The sequence below is a fragment of the Varanus komodoensis genome, unplaced genomic scaffold (assembly GCF_004798865.1).
Source record: "Varanus komodoensis strain SLA01 unplaced genomic scaffold, ASM479886v1 scaffold15, whole genome shotgun sequence".
NCBI classification, from domain to species: domain Eukaryota; kingdom Metazoa; phylum Chordata; class Lepidosauria; order Squamata; family Varanidae; genus Varanus; species Varanus komodoensis.
The window spans coordinates 24,854,505-24,871,879 of NW_025335440.1; the positions used below are offsets into that span (position 1 = coordinate 24,854,505).

General features: G+C 39.7%; 1 protein-coding gene across 1 annotated transcript in view; it reads right to left on the reverse strand.

Moving 5' to 3' along the window:
* The window catches only part of MALRD1 (MAM and LDL receptor class A domain containing 1), a 242,556-nt gene that overhangs the window by 159,661 nt on the left and 65,520 nt on the right, over window positions 1–17,375 (reverse strand). Inside the window, exons 16-20 of the mRNA XM_044425030.1 lie at window positions 14,132–14,288; window positions 10,673–10,783; window positions 8,383–8,596; window positions 1,117–1,364; window positions 102–393 (exon numbers count right to left, since the gene is read on the reverse strand). Of these exons, the coding sequence (XP_044280965.1) occupies window positions 102–393; window positions 1,117–1,364; window positions 8,383–8,596; window positions 10,673–10,783; window positions 14,132–14,288 (1,022 nt within the window). The remainder of the gene's footprint in view (window positions 1–101; window positions 394–1,116; window positions 1,365–8,382; window positions 8,597–10,672; window positions 10,784–14,131; window positions 14,289–17,375) is intronic.

Here is a 17,375-nt window from a genome sequence, read left to right on the forward strand (position 1 = left end):
CAAAGCATAACTGTTTCCGATTAGGTGTAATGATCTATGTACTGTTGAAGAACCAAAGCAAAGAAGAATATGTTTCTAAACAAAGTCAAGTAGTTATTTACCTGTTGTGGGCAAGTCTGTAGGTTTATCTGGTAAGAGGTTCAAGGATGGTAAGCATTCTCTAGTAAACACGATATCATCAAGGGCTATATATCTTCTGTAAGCTTTCCCAACAAATCCTGCAAAAGTTATCTGAAAATCCTCATCTGCTTCCAGTGTTAGCACTTTTCTTTTCCAGAAATTTCCCTGATCTCCAGTCAGGCTGAAAAGAACTTTACTGGAATTTGATATTGTCACTTGGTAGACAGTTAGTGATCCAGTATTTGCTCCGTACATGTGGTAATAAAACAGGATCTAAAATAAGAGAAGCAATAGTAAATGGAACAGTGGTATTAAATATGGCTCCCTTCCTAGTGAAGCCAAATTTTAATTTCATTTAAGAAGATTAAACATCAAAATTGTTGCATGAGAAGAGCATCTCAGGAATAAAAATCTTAACAAGCTTTCAGGAAGGGTACTAGATCCACACAGCCTATTTATTTGAATATTTATCTCTTTTCATTAAAATACTCCAAAGTTATTAAGAAGATTTAGGAAGTCAACAAAACAAATTAAAATCCAAATGTCTTTAAAAAAATAAAAATTAGTGCAAGCAAAACATAGAGGTCACCACTAATTAAGCAGCATACGCTCACATACCTCACCCCAAAAAGCTTTCATTAATCCTCCATTGGCATCAGTGGAGGACCTGCACTAATGCTCGCCTGCATTCAAATAAGTGTGCATCCCTGCTTAATTTTAATTGTGCAGCATAGGTAGGCAAATTATTCAGCACATTTTTATTAAAAGATGTTTTCTACTACAGGTAGCTGAGATCCAAACATTAATGCCACTTAAGTCTTTAATTTCATTCAAACAACTGTATTTTTCAACAGAAACCATTCTCCTTTTTACAAAATATTGCCTTGCCATAGTATGCAGCTTAATGAAAGAACAATGGATATTTCTTATAAGGGATGCTTCACTGATGCTGAATTCTTGCAATTAGTAATTAACTTCTATCATTCCTTCACATACCTTGCAATTTTTGCTCTTTCTGCTTATTAACATGCTAGAAATTCTGGCTTCTTGCCCTGGCAACTGAGGGAAGGAGTTTTTTATAAAGATGTAATGACCAGATGGTTCTTGCAAAGTGTGATCAGCAATTGGTCCACTGCCTGCTCTTGGAATGCCTCCAGTTCTGAGATTCCAGTCAAAGTCATCATGCTGATCTTGTTTCCAGTTACAAAGATCAAACTCAAAATCACAGCGCCCAACAGAAACGCCTGACAAAATAGACCCAACAAAATCAAATGTTTTTAAAATGTCAAAAGAATGCAAAATTCATAAACTAGCATTATAATAATAAACACATTTCCCCTTTATCCTCTGAACAGAGGACCAAGGAATGGTTTTTTATGGATGAGTGTGCAGTGTCATGCAAAGGCCACTGATGATACTTTTAAAAGGATTTTAGATTAACAGACAACCTCTTGTTTAATCTTAGCTCATTCTTTTAAAGAGTAATATGATTGCAATTCCCTAATGAACGCTTATGCAGGGCAATATGTATAACGCAAAACAGGTGACTTTAGTACCCTGAAACTTTATTTGATTCTATCTAGAAAAAAACCCCACTCTCAATATTCGATAGTATTTGTTAATCTTTTATGTTTCCAATAAACTGTTTCAAAGATGCAAAAATCCAATCTTTTTAGCCAGCTAAAACAGAACAACTTCTAATCAGTTTTAGTATACATATAAAAACATACTACTTAGAGGAATGTGATGATCAAAAAGATTAACTATATAAATAATCAGGAACATATTATTTATTTCATACTAAAATTACCTGTGAAATGAGGACAATGCTACTTCAGTATTAGAAGAGCTAATTAAACAGGGGAAAAGATTGCTGAACTAGTTGTGTTCTTCATGTTCTGAGGGTTTACAAGAAGTTACAATTTCCATTTTTCAGCTAGGGAAATCTAAACTTATTCTACTAGCAAAACTAAAGAGAAAAGTGCTTTGGATGGTTGCAGGTAGCTGATTAATGCTCTAGAATGTGTTTTCCAGAGTTTCGATGCAAAAGAAAGTATCAGGACTTTAAAAAAGGGAAGTATATTATCATTGGGAGAGCAGGACAGATTGAACACATTCTGTGAACCACTCAAGCTACATCTGCACTTTGGACAGCTTCTTGGCTGTCATATCAATGGTTCTCCAAGTGTGAGTGGGTCCGCCAATCTCATGGCTGGCTGGAAAGTAGGCCTTGAAATGTGCAGAGTGAGAAAGAATCTCTGACATTCCCTTAGGAGGGTCAGTCAACACCTGCACTATACCTGACTCTAGCAAATCCACCACTTCAAGAGCTCTCTTCCAGACGATAGCCCAAAGTCTACCTGAGTAGGTACACCTGGCTTGTTTCATAAAAGCTTGGTAGTGTATATATACACATGCCTTCTCCAAGGCAGAAAAGAAACAGGGACTATGCATCCATGGGTAGGAGTTTACTCTCTCAAAGGACATAGGAGCTTATGTCCTGGGGTGATGAGACAATCAAAGAGATTGCAAAAAATTAGCAAATAAAACCAGGAAGATAGAAAGAACAATGGAGGAGGAGGAAACTTCAGCAGTGGAAAATGGTCTCATTGAGAAAAAGAAACATTCTTATTGAGGCTACCACAATGGTGGTCCAAAAGAGAACTGAGTGTCTTTCAGTGCCATCAACTATGGTATCCTTCTGGAAAGTCTGGTTGGGCTGAGAACTGGAGGCACTGCATTGTTGTGGTTCTACTCCTACTCAGACAGCTGATTCCAGAAGATGCTGCTTAGGGATTACCGCTCTATGCCTTGGCAGTCATGCTATGGGGCTGTACAGGCTCTATTCTACCCCCCATACTGATCAACATCTACATGAAACTGTGGGTTGGGAGAGTTCTGCAGGTGTGGAGCGAGGTATCAGCTGTTCTGAATCAGTGTCTGGGCACAGCAATGGAGTGAATGGGGGCCAGCACAGTGAGACCAAGTCCGGAGAAGATGAGGTACTGTTAGTAGATGGTTCACTTCCCCAGATGACTTATATTCAGCCTGTTCTGAAGGAGCTTGCATTCCCCACAATGCTGGTGCTCCTGAATCCGGCACTGTCCCTAGAGGTACAGGTCTACTTGGTGGCATGGGACACCTTGTATCAGCTTAGACTGATATACCAACCACATCCTCATCTGGGCAGAGGCAACCTAGATGCAGTCAACCACGCTCATGCAGCCTCTTGGTTAGATTACTACTATGTGTTATACATGGGGCTACTTTTGAAAATGGTCCAGAAACTTCAAAATGGGACAGCGAGATTGTTAATGGGGACTGGCAAGCACAATCCTATTAGGCTAGTACTTTACCATCTGCACTGGCTGCCTGTTCATATTTGGGCCCGTTTCGAAATGCTGGCATTAACATTCCCATTCCTTAACAGTTTATGAAGCATCCTCAGCAATCCTTCTGAGGGTACTTCTGGGGGAGGCTCTGGCAGGGTAGGTCAGGCGGGTGGCAAATGAGGAGAGGGCCTTTTCTGTTGTGAAAGTCCAGTGAGGCTCACCTAGAACCTGCACTGCACTCTTTTCAGAGCCATTGCACTCTTCCCACCTTCTTAACTTTCCCAAGAATAATTAGACCACTTTAAATCATTTATTCTACTGTGTACTGCTGCTGGTCTTCTATTTTATTCTGTAGTTTTAACCATTTACATTTTTATATATTTTATTTTATCTTTTGAAATTGTTTCAAACTATTGTCAACTGCCCAAAGTCATAGGCTGGTATAAAAATTAATTGATTAATTAATTGGCAGGGACCTCCCAGGGGCATGCACACTGGGATAATGGTTGAGGGTTCTTGCCAAAATTTCCAAAGCTATAGAAGTTTCCCAAATCAAGTAACGCACAGGCACAGAGTCCCTGTGATTGCTGAGCAGAGACCACGAAGAACAAAGTTTCCCAGACAAATCAAGGTGTTCATTAAAAAAACCTCATAGTGCTTATCTCCCACCCATCCATCCAAAGTCCATTCTGCTTTTTACAGTCTTCAGTTTAAAGAATCGGACCTCTGGATACATTCCAATGGCTGGGCCTCTATGCCCCCACCCTAGTTCCCTCTTGAAATGTTTATGTCCTCCTTAAAAGACACAATTTAAATTCAAACCAACAAAAATACAAACAATTCAAGCACTGGACATTCATCATCGTGTCTTGCCGGCTTCTGGCATCATCGACACACAGTTTCATACATAACAGGGAAAATTTATTATCAAGAAGCAGCACAGGCTACGTTTTCATTTTAATGTTAAGAAACAATTTGAGAAATCCATTCTCACAAGCACGCATTTTTCTGGAGGATGGGATCACTGTGACTGCACAGCCCTCCCAGCCAGCATTGGTCTCTGAGGCGGTGATAACAGGGGATCATGGCCAACCCTACACCATTTGGTACACTCTCAACAAAGGCATGCCTTGCAGAAATGAACATAGCTATCCAATTATCTTTCACACACACACACATATATAGGTCTGAGCTGAACAATGGATTATATTCTGAGCTTAATTACATTTTTATGCACTGAGGAATTGTTCCACCATGTCATTTTTTCAATAGGCACTCAGACATTCTTATTATTATAAAGATAAATTAACAGGGACCGTTGGGGTAGGCATGGAACTTGTATAAGTTAGATGAAGAATAACTGCATGACGGTCACTAAAGTAGCATAAATCTTCTAAAAGAATACAAGAATTGATGTTCAAGATAGAGAGTTTGATCCATATTATAGTCAGCAGAGTCACTGGCCCAGGAGAAAGGGGGTAGGATGGCAATTTTCTCCAATTTTGCCTTCTTTCAATAGCCCCAAGTGCCACCTCCCATGATGTTCTGGAGAGCTGGGGAACCTTTGGGAACAGTGTGGGAGCTGATACTGGGGGTCAGAAGGGAAACCCTGAAAGCAGGGAGAAACAGCAGCACTGTTCCCTTCCAGCGGGGAGCTCTGCAAGATCCTGATTCCGCTGTGAACAAAAGGTGCTCAACCATGCATGGAAGGGCAAATCAGGATCTAAGTCATACTCGTTGTTTATAACAGAATTTATACCTCACCCCACAACTAAAAAAGGCTCCAAAGGGACTTACAAAGATAAGTAGCATGGCTGTCTCTTTCCTGAGGCTTATGGACTAAATTAAAGACATGACAGATAAGCTGTGAGTGATAGGGAGGGAGGAAATATCTAGATATATAATGTAACATCGCAAAACCAAACCAAAAAGGACATATTTGTGGACATGGTGACTTCCTCTTGTGTTTACTTCTTCCTTTCCTGCTCACCTTCCTTCTCTTTTTAGTGCTCAGTCACAGGTCATAGAGTAGGCAATGGAAGAGATCTCTTCCATTTATTTGCCACCCTGAGAATTTCGGTCTTGACCTGGTGCTCTTCCTGGACCACAGGCCTTGAGCCTCGGGCCAGCAGCAGAGAGCAGAGTCTCCTCTGCTTCAACTCTGCCCCAGCCTTACTTCAAGTGCCCCACACACTCATCCATAATCTCCTAGCAGCTGCTAGTAGTGACCCTCCTTCCCTTCTTCTCCTAACTGGTGACCTTGTTGAATTCCTCTATGATGCTCTTACTTTTACACCTGTGTTTTTAATTTTATTTCAAAATGAAACTTCAAATTAAAACATTTGAAGTGATAAAACTCAAAGTGAAAACTTTCTATGAACTTGGTATATTTTGTAGGGCATTTATTCCTGAATCATTTAACATGTGTTGGCATCATTAACTTCTAGAGTCATGTAAACAGGAGAGCACCATATTGCAATTTTCTAGGAAATGAAATGCTGTTTACCTCCTATGTCCCCCTTTGGCCTGGAGACAGTATTTGTGTGGCATATCTTATCATGAGGCCAGTGACCTCTGCTGTTATATTTTCAGTTTTTATGCTTGAGTACTGGAAATGCATGAAGATTGAACACATTTTAGTGATTTACAAGGAATTTCATATTGTAAAAACTGTTTTTATAAAGCATGAATCATTGCCATTTGCTCATTTAAATACTGGCCATTGGAGTGAACTGCAAAAGTAGGAATGCACATTTAATTTTCCTTTTAACTAGCTGAAACTGGGTTGCAGTTTAAAGTGCAATAAATAGTTTATTAGCTCACTTCCGTTCAAAGTACATTTCTATAAATGTATTACTTCATTTTCACTTTTTAGATATTAAAATATGGTTACTGTGTTCAAGATGCAAATTATACTTAGTGATGTACAAACTTTGTTAAATCTGTTCTGTCTGCATTTCATGAATTGTCAGCTGCTTTTCTTTCTATTATCTGCTCATGGAATCAGATACATATAGTTTTGTGGAAATTCTCAGCTCTAAAATGTACAAAGCCCCTCAAAATGTGCATTTTCACACTTAGGTCTAAGCAGAAAATGCATATATTTTGGCCATTGTTTTTATTTTTCTACAACCAAATTTGTATAAGATTTTTAATGGTCCCTAAGTACACAGAATCTGTGCAGCTTGGGCATGTGTCCCACTTTGGAATCTACAGGATGGATTCCGAGAAATCCAAGCTCATATGAATTCATTGCATATTCCTCTGATATCCCTAACTGTACCACAAGACTAAAACATCACTAAAATTGATACTGACAATAATGTGAACATATTTCTGGTAGTGCACTCTGTGGGCTCTAAAGCAGGAGGAGGAGGAGGAGGTGAATCCCCACATCATCATTCAGATGATGAGGCACCAGCAGCTACACTGGGTGATGCTTGAGGAATTCAGTCTATGAATTCTAATACAAACTAGTATCTTTTCTACCTTCTGGAATTATCTGTTGATAAGAATGTGGCCATTCACTTGATGTCATACTTTTCTTTGCAACAATTTTTCACCTGGCATGTAAGACAACCCTTGATTTTTGCCTCACTATTTCCAGTTTCAAGGGTGGTCTAATATGCTGGCATATACAGCAGCTTTAAGGAAGCTGAGATATGGCTGTGATTCACCCTGCCAGTTTTTTGTATAGTTCATATTGGTGCACAAAAAATAAATGCCGGGGGCCAGGGTCTCTGAAGGAGTGCCCTGCTCCATATGTTCCTACACAGCCCCTAATATCATCTGCTCAGGTCCTTCTCAGGGCCACTCCCGCAAAGAAGCCAAGGAATGATGATGAAGAGAGGGGCCTTCTCAGCAGTAGCACCTCCGTCTTTGGCCCAGGCTCTTCAAGGAGCTCCACCTGGAGCCATTTTTGTTCTCTTTTCAGCACCAGGTGAAAACTTTTTTATTTTCCTGACTCTTTAATAGCTAACATTTGTTTTAATTGTGTTTTTATTGCTGCTATGCCATATAGTAATTTATTATACTTGCAGTTGGGTGGTCAATTATTGTCGTATTAGCTTTATTAATTATGACAATTTATTGCATTTATACAGCTTTAAATTTTGTCAACTGCTCAGAGAGCCCAGTTTACTATGGGGTGGTATGGTATAGAAGTGTAATAAATAAATAAGTAAATAAATGATGACCAACATTCTTTTCAAAGCACATTGAAGAGAGGCAGCACATTCAAACATAGGTATTTATATCTGCTTTAAGACACATTTTTGTGTGGATTAAAAGCATCAGATACAACATGGAGACAAAGCAGGGTGTTCTTATGAGTGAAGACATGTGAAAGAGCCACCACCAGACAGGGGCAGGTTTGTCCCAACCCTGGAGAGTACATGCTCAGTGGGAGCAGGAGGACAGCAAGGGGCATGTGCTGGAGAAGGAGGGGCAGATGCAAGTGCCTGGCAGAGAACCAGAAAGAAGCAGTAGCTCCAGCTTCTATATAAGATCTCAGGCAGGGCCAGACCATTACAAGGTTGCATAACGCAGAGCAGTATAAGTTGCACTTCACTGTGTAAGTAGCAGCTTTCCTTTACCAAGACATTTACAAAGCAGAGGTAAGAGCCGCTGGGATTCCAACACGCGAGAGGTCTGCCAAATTTCTTGTATGGCTAAGCTACCCCAGTGTGTGCATTTGAGCATGTGCACAAGCGAGAAGCCTGGATTATCGAGTCTGAGTGTGCATGCAGGAAAACCCAATTTAAAAAAAAAAATCAAGTTTGTTGAGGGAATGCATGCTTTTCATTCATATTTCTGATAAACTGGCAGTAGTACTACTATATTAAATATGTCACTGGAGACATGAAAACCGCTGCTCATTCAATCATGACACTACCATATGCTCATTAGAATGTGGAGCTGCCATACTTACTGCAAATGCTTGGACTCTCATCTGAATTATCTCCACAGTCATTTACAAAATCACAAAGATTATCCTTTGGGAGGCAGAATTTGTTGGCACAGGTAAATTCTTCTGAAGTGCAATTTTTGTCTGGGATCAGCAAAGGGGAGCAATCTTCAAAAAAAATATCATCCACAGCAACATCTCCTACATAACTGATGCCCCGTTTTGTCCTGAAAAGAACCTGTAGTGTGAAAATTAGTTATATAAAAAGATTTGTTCTAATACAACCAGGAATCTGTAAAAAACAGATGAAGTTGTGGTTCACAGGGTGATGGAAATGCACATGCAAAGCACAAGATGGAGAGGGATTGTTCCTTGGCATTAGCTGACATGCTCCATCCCTCCAATTTATATCTCACCTTTTTCTTTTCACTAGGTGCCCTATCAAATTCTCTTCTTCCTCTCAGACTTATCCTTACAGGAACATCCCTATGAAGTAGGTTGGGCTAACAGTCTGCAAAGTCACCCAGCTGGTGCCATGGCTGAGTGGGGACTAGAACCCAGATTGCCTGAGTTCCAGTTCCACCCTATTAACCACTACACAACACTGCATACTTCTGCTTTGATCCACATGATCCCAGATTTATTTCCCAGTATCTCTGAAATCCCCCAGAAGACCTGTGGCCTGTCAGTGTTGACAATATTGGGACAGATGGTATAACTCAAGATAAGGCAGTCCTGCCTTCTTAACCACTAAATTCTTATAGGGATTTTCTTAAGTTCCTATAAGAAAACTGAAATGCTGTGGCAACTCCAATGAATGGGTACATTATAGGATACATTCAGAGTCTGCCTTGGTGAACAGGTTGTTTTTTAAGTCCACAAGAGACTTCTGATGAAGAGGAGAAATTCCTCTGTCCAGACAGGAAGAAAGCAATTTCCTCTTATTTCCACCCCTTCGTGGAGCTGTCTTGCCCCTCCAATTTGCTCTAGAGGTTTGGGGTTCCAGCATGGAACCCAAGTTTTCATACTGGAAACTTCAGGAAATCTGAGGCAAATTACCACCCTCACACTTCTGCTGGTGGGGATGTCCAGAGTCAACAAAATGCATGCTTGTGGACACCCTGGGTCCTCAGTGGGATGTTGGAGAAATTAGCAATGGATCAAAATAAGTTCAGGTTTCTAAGAATCCACCCATACATTCTGCAGTGGACTGGCTTTTCCTGAGTCATGCTGGTTCTGTGGATTTGTGTACCTTTTAAAAATATTTGTTATGCAATTTTACACATTTCAGTCATAGAAAGCTACATGATTTTGAGCAAAAATGTGCATTGCCTGTAAAATTGAAAGCAGGAATATATGCTTTGAGGGTACACTTGCATATCTGGGGGGGAGATTTGTACATTTTCAGGAGCACAAATGCACAACTTTGAATTTCCATAAATGCATACAAACACATTTTTACAACATCCAGTTCAGTCAATGAGCAGACAATGGCAAGAAGGGCAGGCGCAATCTGCAAAACTCAATGGAACAGAGTTTGCAGTCCACAGTTCCATAAAGCTTTAGTCTTTGGGAACCAGCTTTGGTACTCACTGAGGTTTTCAAATTTTTCTCTAAATAACCAAATTACTCAGTGGCAGCTGGGATCATTTCGGATCTGTAGTTGCTTCCATCATTTTCTCCATGAATGCTTCCAGGTCAAATGCGGGCTCAGAGATGGTCTTGGGAAATGAAGATTGCATGGCGAGTCGCTGAAAGTCAGTGACTTCCTCTGAATTGCACCCATCTTGTGATGGTGCCAGGGACAATTCACCAATTGCCAAACATGCCACTGGGCCCAATTATTTGCCAAACATGCCACTGGGCCCAATTATTTGCCAAACATGCCACTGGGCCAAACATGCCACTGAGCCCAAAATCACAATTATTTTACAAGGCAAAAAAGAAAAAAAAAGGCTGAAAGATGAAAGAGGCTGTTATTTGCGACTCAGGAGATGAAGAAGTTCTGAAAATCAGTTTTTTTAATATGACAGTGATGCTGCTAACTGTGGTAGGGCTGTGACACCATAAAGCATCAATGAGGCAGTCAGCTCCAATAAGAGATACCACCGGGAGCATCATTTTTTTGTCTCATTCTGGATTACTATGCACAATTTACAAATAATCTTCAGTCTCCAGCAGGGGCATCATTTTGATTTTATTGCTTCAGGGGGCAACAATGTCTTGCGGCTGGCATTATGCAGTGTGCCTCAAGAATGTTAAATAGCTTGAACATGTTTAAGTGAAGAGTGGAAGAAAACTAAATTATACCCACCTGAAAATAAGATCGGACACCTAAAAACACTTCAGCTCTGTTCCACTGGCGACCCTGGGGACCACTCTGGGCCCAGACTTCAGAAGTCACATTTTCCAGTTTGAGGAGCACCTAAAAATCAAATGTTCCCATTGAAACTATACATATGCAATTGACAGCTCATGTACTGAAAAGCACAACAGAAACTGCATTTTAAACAAATACTGTCAAATTAGCCCCTTGTTTCATTTCCACATCAAAGGAAATCATTATAAACCATCTCATGCAAGCAATCCTGAAATTATTTGAGTGTGGAGCATGTCCACAGCCAGACCTTTTCCAGTGATCCTAAAGAACAATCCCTTAATTCACACCAACTTTTGATAGTTTTTCAAGAATATTTGTTTTCAACAAATTCAAAGAAGGCCATTCCCATTCACACATAGTCTGTGGCTTTCTTCCAGGTGAGATCCCACACTTCTACAGAATGTGTCTCATACCAGAAGAACTACATGAGGAAAGTCAATCTGATGGGTCTTCCTGATCCAGTGTCACTGAAGAGCTGCTCAGAACTGGCCTTTCACATCTGGCTCCAACCCAGAATGACATGGAATTTCACTCTGGGGAAATCACACTCATGTCACTACTGGCATGTCTGAATGGGGTCTCATTCAGAGACTGAAGTAAGTTAAGGATTTTGTTGTCTCCTCTGAAGTTGTCTGGACCCCTTTATTCCCTTATCCATCCTGTTATAAGTGCTCATTAAAGAAATACATGATGCTGGGAACATTAGATTGCAAAAGAAGAAGGGGACGGCAGAGGATGAGCTGGCTAGATGGAGTCACTGGGGCAGTGGGTGTGAGCTTGAGTGGACTCCAGGGGATGGTGGAGGACAGGCATGCCTGGAGGAGTGTTGTCCATGGGGTCGCGAAGGGTCGGGCACAGCTTCGCAACTAGCAGCAGCAGCAGCAGCAGCAAAGAAATACATAGGAGCACAGAGAGAGGTTGCCATATGCAGGCAGTATGATACTAGATACAAGCTACTGGATGTAACAACAGAAGAAACCTATTTTTTCCTGTCCTGTTTGTAGACATCTGTTTGGCCATGATGGGAATCAGGATATAGACTAGATGGACCTTTGGTTTGATCCAGCAAGGCTCTCTTGTATGTGCTGATTTTGACTGATGATAATCTATACGTGGTATTGTGAAATTCTCTGAATTCCTTATTGATTAGAAAGGAAAGGACAGCAGCCCTCAACTAACCTTGAATCCTCATTAAGCCATTATAATTTCCTGCCGGAGTATCTAATGATGACACTGTCAGGAAGTTGGCTTTTCCCCACAAAAGAAGCAATCCTAACACATACTACATTCTTTAAGAACTTGCTATAACTCCATATTTGCATTCAGTTTTCAAAACTAATTTCAGTTTAAACATTACATCAAACATCCAGTTGTTTGCATAGAAATCCAATCTAGTCCCAGACTTCTTGTTTAGTCTGAGGTGCAGAAGATGCAGCAAGTGTCCTCCTAGATTCTTGCCTCAGTAAATATTCATTGAATTGTGACAGGTCCTTCCCTGGAGTCAAATACTCTGCACATGCTTCACTGAAGCTAAAGTGTCTGAGCTGAGCCAAAGTGACAACACAGGGAGATGGACGTATGGTGATGGATGTCAAATCATGCCTCTGGACAGCTCTGACAGAACTATACATCAACCGCTCCCAGAAATGTGTTTCCTTTCCATGATTTATCACCAGCCATAATGATATGCAGTCTCAACTCTGGGGCATGCTATATGTTTTTCATTTTAATAGAAGACTGGGCACTGGGATATCATCTCCCTGTTGCATATAACATGGCACAATAAAATGGCCCATGCAAAGAGAAAGAAGCGCTTTCGTACTATGACAGAGGAATCTCATACATTAACAAAGCAAGAGAAGAAGTGTAAAAGTTGTCCTAAAGCACACAAGAGTGCTACACATAACACATTATATTCACTGTCTCAAAGAGAAGACTGGAACAAGCTGAACTCTTCATGAAGAGATTCAGTAATTGATCCTGAAGGATTCTTGGCAAAACTGCTCTCAATTAAGGATGTGATTGTATGCGCATCTACATGGGAAAAAAAGTCCTACAATTCACACCTCATCATAGTCGGCTATGCTGGGAGTTGTGGGACTTTTTCCCCTCTGTCCAAACATACACCGAATTGCATACTGAAACATTTTGCAAGCCATCTATTTGTGCCTGAAAATAGTACTAGTTGAACACAATGGCACTTTGGCCTGGTTTAGACTATCATATGCACAGGACGTTTGTTCATGCATAGAACTGCTTTGCTCCTTCCTTTGCACAACCCACTAATAAACCAGTAGGCCTGTAATTAACCATAGTTTTGTACGTCGTCCAAATGAATTTTTTATAGCAACATGCATATCATGGAAAATGATGTTTACCATGATTGGAACAAACGAGGAATTAAAAGTTCAAGCTACAGTTTAATATCTTGGCTTGTTTCAAAGCTGGTAAACACAGTTTCCTGGTTCAGCTGAAACCAGGAAACTATGGTTACTTAGATACTTCCCAGTATAATCATGGCTCATGCAAAGAAAGGAGTGAAGCTGTTCTCTTCATGAACAAAAGAATTGTGAGCAAAAAGCCAAGGTATGGTCATCCATGTTAAACCGTGAATCACCTTCAGGAAGCTGTAGCTCAGGTGGGGTACATTACGATGCTTTCTTTTCTTCTCTCTTGTTTTTAAATGTGCCAAGATATATTTCTGTTATCAAGTTTTCTTCAGTGACATTAGACACATCCCATGGTGCCTGATAATTTGCTTTAATTAACAGTCTAAAATATTTATGATGAAAGCAATTGAGTCTACATTGCTTTGACTTAAACCCAGATTTTTCAGCTTAATCAGATGCTAGACTACAGCTGTAAACTGTAATTTCCAGAGATTTAAAAGGTGTAGTTTTTAAAGACTTGTTTTGTGTTAATGAGAAGTGCTTCCGCTCATGTAAAGTAGGGCATCCTATTTTTGCTGATCACCCATATCTATCTATAAGTTAATATTCCATTGAATATAAATCAAATTTCAAAAAAGACATATTTATAATTTGCAATTTAGTTCCAATCCACAGAAATAAGACAACATGAAAAGGTTTGATATTGTATCCACAAATGCTCAGGGTTGGAACGCAAAAAATATCCAGGAGAATACAGTTACACTGCCATTCAGCAACCACTAATCCACACTTTCCCTTGTGGATTTTCAATTGTAGTGTGGAGCATGGTTAATAGATGCTTTCAGCTAGCTATGATTACAGTGCTGTTAGTTAATGGGCCATAAGAGAGGAAGCAGTCTCCTATGTTTTGCCCAAATCAATATTAGTAGTCCACTCTTCACTGATATTATATTGCAGAGAGGGAATATTGTGACAATATTTCTATGAACTGTATTCTCAGTACCTTCAAGGAACCCACTGTTGCACCATTCATATAGTTCCAAAACACCAGCCTGCACTTGGGTCCCGTCAGAGAAATGACTGGAGTGGCAATATCAGCAGTATGTCCAAATGCTCCATTAGAACTGTCTGCGTAGAGGTACCAGCCTTCTTTAGTAGCTCTGTAAAGGGAGAAAATAGCAAATCAGATGAATTGAGCCATTTGTAAAAAAAAACAAAAACAAAATCAACAGGGCTAAACAATGGTCAGATCTGTAAATAAGAAGTTCGATCTCTAAAATCAAGGGAAGAATTACACAATTTTAAAAAAGATATAATTACTGAGAAGATACCAATTTTTCTTTTCACAGAGGAACACACACTGACAGCAAAATAAAGGCTGGGATGGGCAGATGATGAACCCATAAGGCCGATGCAATACCTCTCCCAAACTGAACTTTGCTTGAACACAACCTTCAACATCAGAGGTGTTGCGGCTAATCTCCCTTCCTTCTAAGCATCCAGGACAATGTTTTTCTAACTAAAATCTTTTATTAGGTTAAAGTTGACTGGCTAAACTGGCTTTCTGATACAAAAGAAAGAAACTGCAGAAGTCAATAACAAAGGAAATGTGCCAAGGTAAAATACTGGCCATTGTGGAAATACAGCATATTGATGTGGATTGCACATTTAATACCTCTCCCTCCTTCCAAGCCAAAAGTATTTGATTCAACCTTATGGAAGGAAGGTAATCTTATGGGCCAGTTTCCTAGAACATGTTACAGTTCTTAATAGGTTTGTCTTTTTAATCTGATGTTGTAAGTGGAGATTAATAGTGTTAGGTCCACATCTTCCCATCGCAGCTTGTTCGCTAAATTCTCCCTCTGAATTAGAAACTAATTCTCAGGGACCTCCAGGTTTATCTCTGGGTCCTTTGGCCTTGGCCAAAGGACCTACGCCTCCTCCACTTCTGAATCAGAATCTGAGTCAGCAACCTTTATAGACTATCTTGTGGGAAGACTGGGCCCATTTCCTACAAGCGCACCTCCTCCAAGGGAGGGTCAGAAGATGGTAACAAAGGAGGGGGCCTTCTCAGTGGTGTTCCCCCACATTTAGATTATAGACTGCCCTCCCTACTGAGATCTTCTTGGCACCAACATTGCTATCTTTTCTGTGCCAGTTTAAGATTTTCTGCTACTTCGAGGCACTTGATGACATATGATGGAGTATTTATGTCAGTAGATTCTATCAGGTCCACTTTACTGTAAATGTTTTAGTCCTTTAATTTGTTTTATATTTTGTATGTTAGAGATTTTATACCACGTTTTTATTCTCATATTGTAATTGTGATGTGTATGTTTTGTGAACCACTGAGAGAGCATCAGTTTGGCAGTAAATAAATACATACATACATAAAGATAATAATTATGATCTTTTGCTTTTTCTAGGAGCTCTGAAATGGAATCACAGAAATATGAAATTTACACCTTTCTCTACAGCCAGGGATACAATGATTTGCATATTGACTTGTTTGTAACTATGGTGGCACCTTGTATGGTGCAAGAGAAACCATGCATTCTGTAACTTTTTTCACTGTTTTTCTTCCCTCCCCCTGTACAATAATTTTCTTGTCTTTTCTTCTATTTGTATCCTTACTAATCTTGGCTTTCCCCAAAGTGATAGATGCATGACTAGACCTTTCTTCCTTATTTGTTTGAGCTATATCTTAATTTAGAAAATTTTCCTTAATGTTTCATGAGTATCAAAGAATGAGCAACTAATTGCTTAGAAGCAGACTTTAACAAATAAATATTTAACTGAATGGGGTAGTATATCTGAAATCCATAGCAATGGTAAAAACCTCTAGATTTGGTAGCAGCTGGATCTGTCAAAACAACCTAGCAGGCCAGCAAATATAAAATACATTCCCTCAATGAAATATTCTGCAAATGGATGTAGTCATCTTTAGATCATTTTTGCTGACATTCTTATATGATAATTGGAGTACATGTGGTATATATGATTCATAATGGGTAAAATAAAGCCATATAAACATTCATCAGCATTGGATGGATCTAGTCAACCACAGAGTCAAGGACAGAAATCAAATATTTCATAAGGGAAGCATTAATGATGAGCCTTAATACACTGTCAGACATAAAATATTATACATGCAATTCCCACTCTTTATTGAAAAGGAAATGAAATATCGGCTTATAGTTATAGCTTCTTCCCCTTGCAAATGTTAACATGTCATTAAAACAGAAGTACAAAAGTAATGTCTAAACAAATTCCCTTGTGGATAAAATTATTCCAGAAAATATGACAGTCTTCAGCCGCTAACCTAATATGCCTTTGCCTAGAAAAATGTCCCACTGACCTTTATCAGTCTTACCCATGAGTAAACACACAGAGAATTGTATGGCTAGAGAATTGTTTAGCAAGAAAATAAAAATAACTGACAGTGCAATCTTATGTATCCTGTCTGGAAGTAAGTGCTTATTTGATTTCAACCTAAACAATCATCTTGCTTCTATCAGTTTCTACCAGGTTTAGCCCTTAAAGTACACAGTGAGAAAGTGGACTGCTCTACAGTTTCAATTATGGGTACAACCTTGGGGGAAAAGGCTGGGGTGAGGATAGAACCTACTCCGGAAAGGGGAATACTAACGCCTCCCCTTTCTATGGCTTCTTTTCAAAATAGTTATTACCGTGGTTACTACAGTTCCCTTATCACATGAAGGGAAGGCACAAGTATAAGGGAAAAAGAGGGGGGGAAATAAATATTTTTCAAGTGCCAGTGAAAAAGGTGACAATTACATGGGCACTAGGGACTTCCCATCATGTCTTCCATCTTTGTTTCCTCCTTCTACTGCAGTTCTCTGATATATTTTTAATTCCCACAGAAATGTATGCAAGTGTAATGACTGGGAAGTAAATGGAGGGCAAATTCACACACCTGCATTAGTATAAATTTGCCCTCCATTTACTTCCAAGGCTCTACATTTGCATATGTTTTTCTTCCACTTATTCCCAGTCCTAACATTGGTACAAATTTTCCTGAGAAGTTTTTAAAGGAATATCTTAGAGAGCAGAAGAATGGAAGAAAACAAATGGGCTGACCACACCAGCACAAAGATCCCAAGCGGGGCCCCAATTCGTTCTGCTCCACACAGCTGCCTCCTCTGGGTTTCGTTTTTTTTTTTTTTTTTTTAAACATGGGGACTGAAAAGTGGTGATGATCGGAGTGTGGAGGGGAGGGAAGAGAA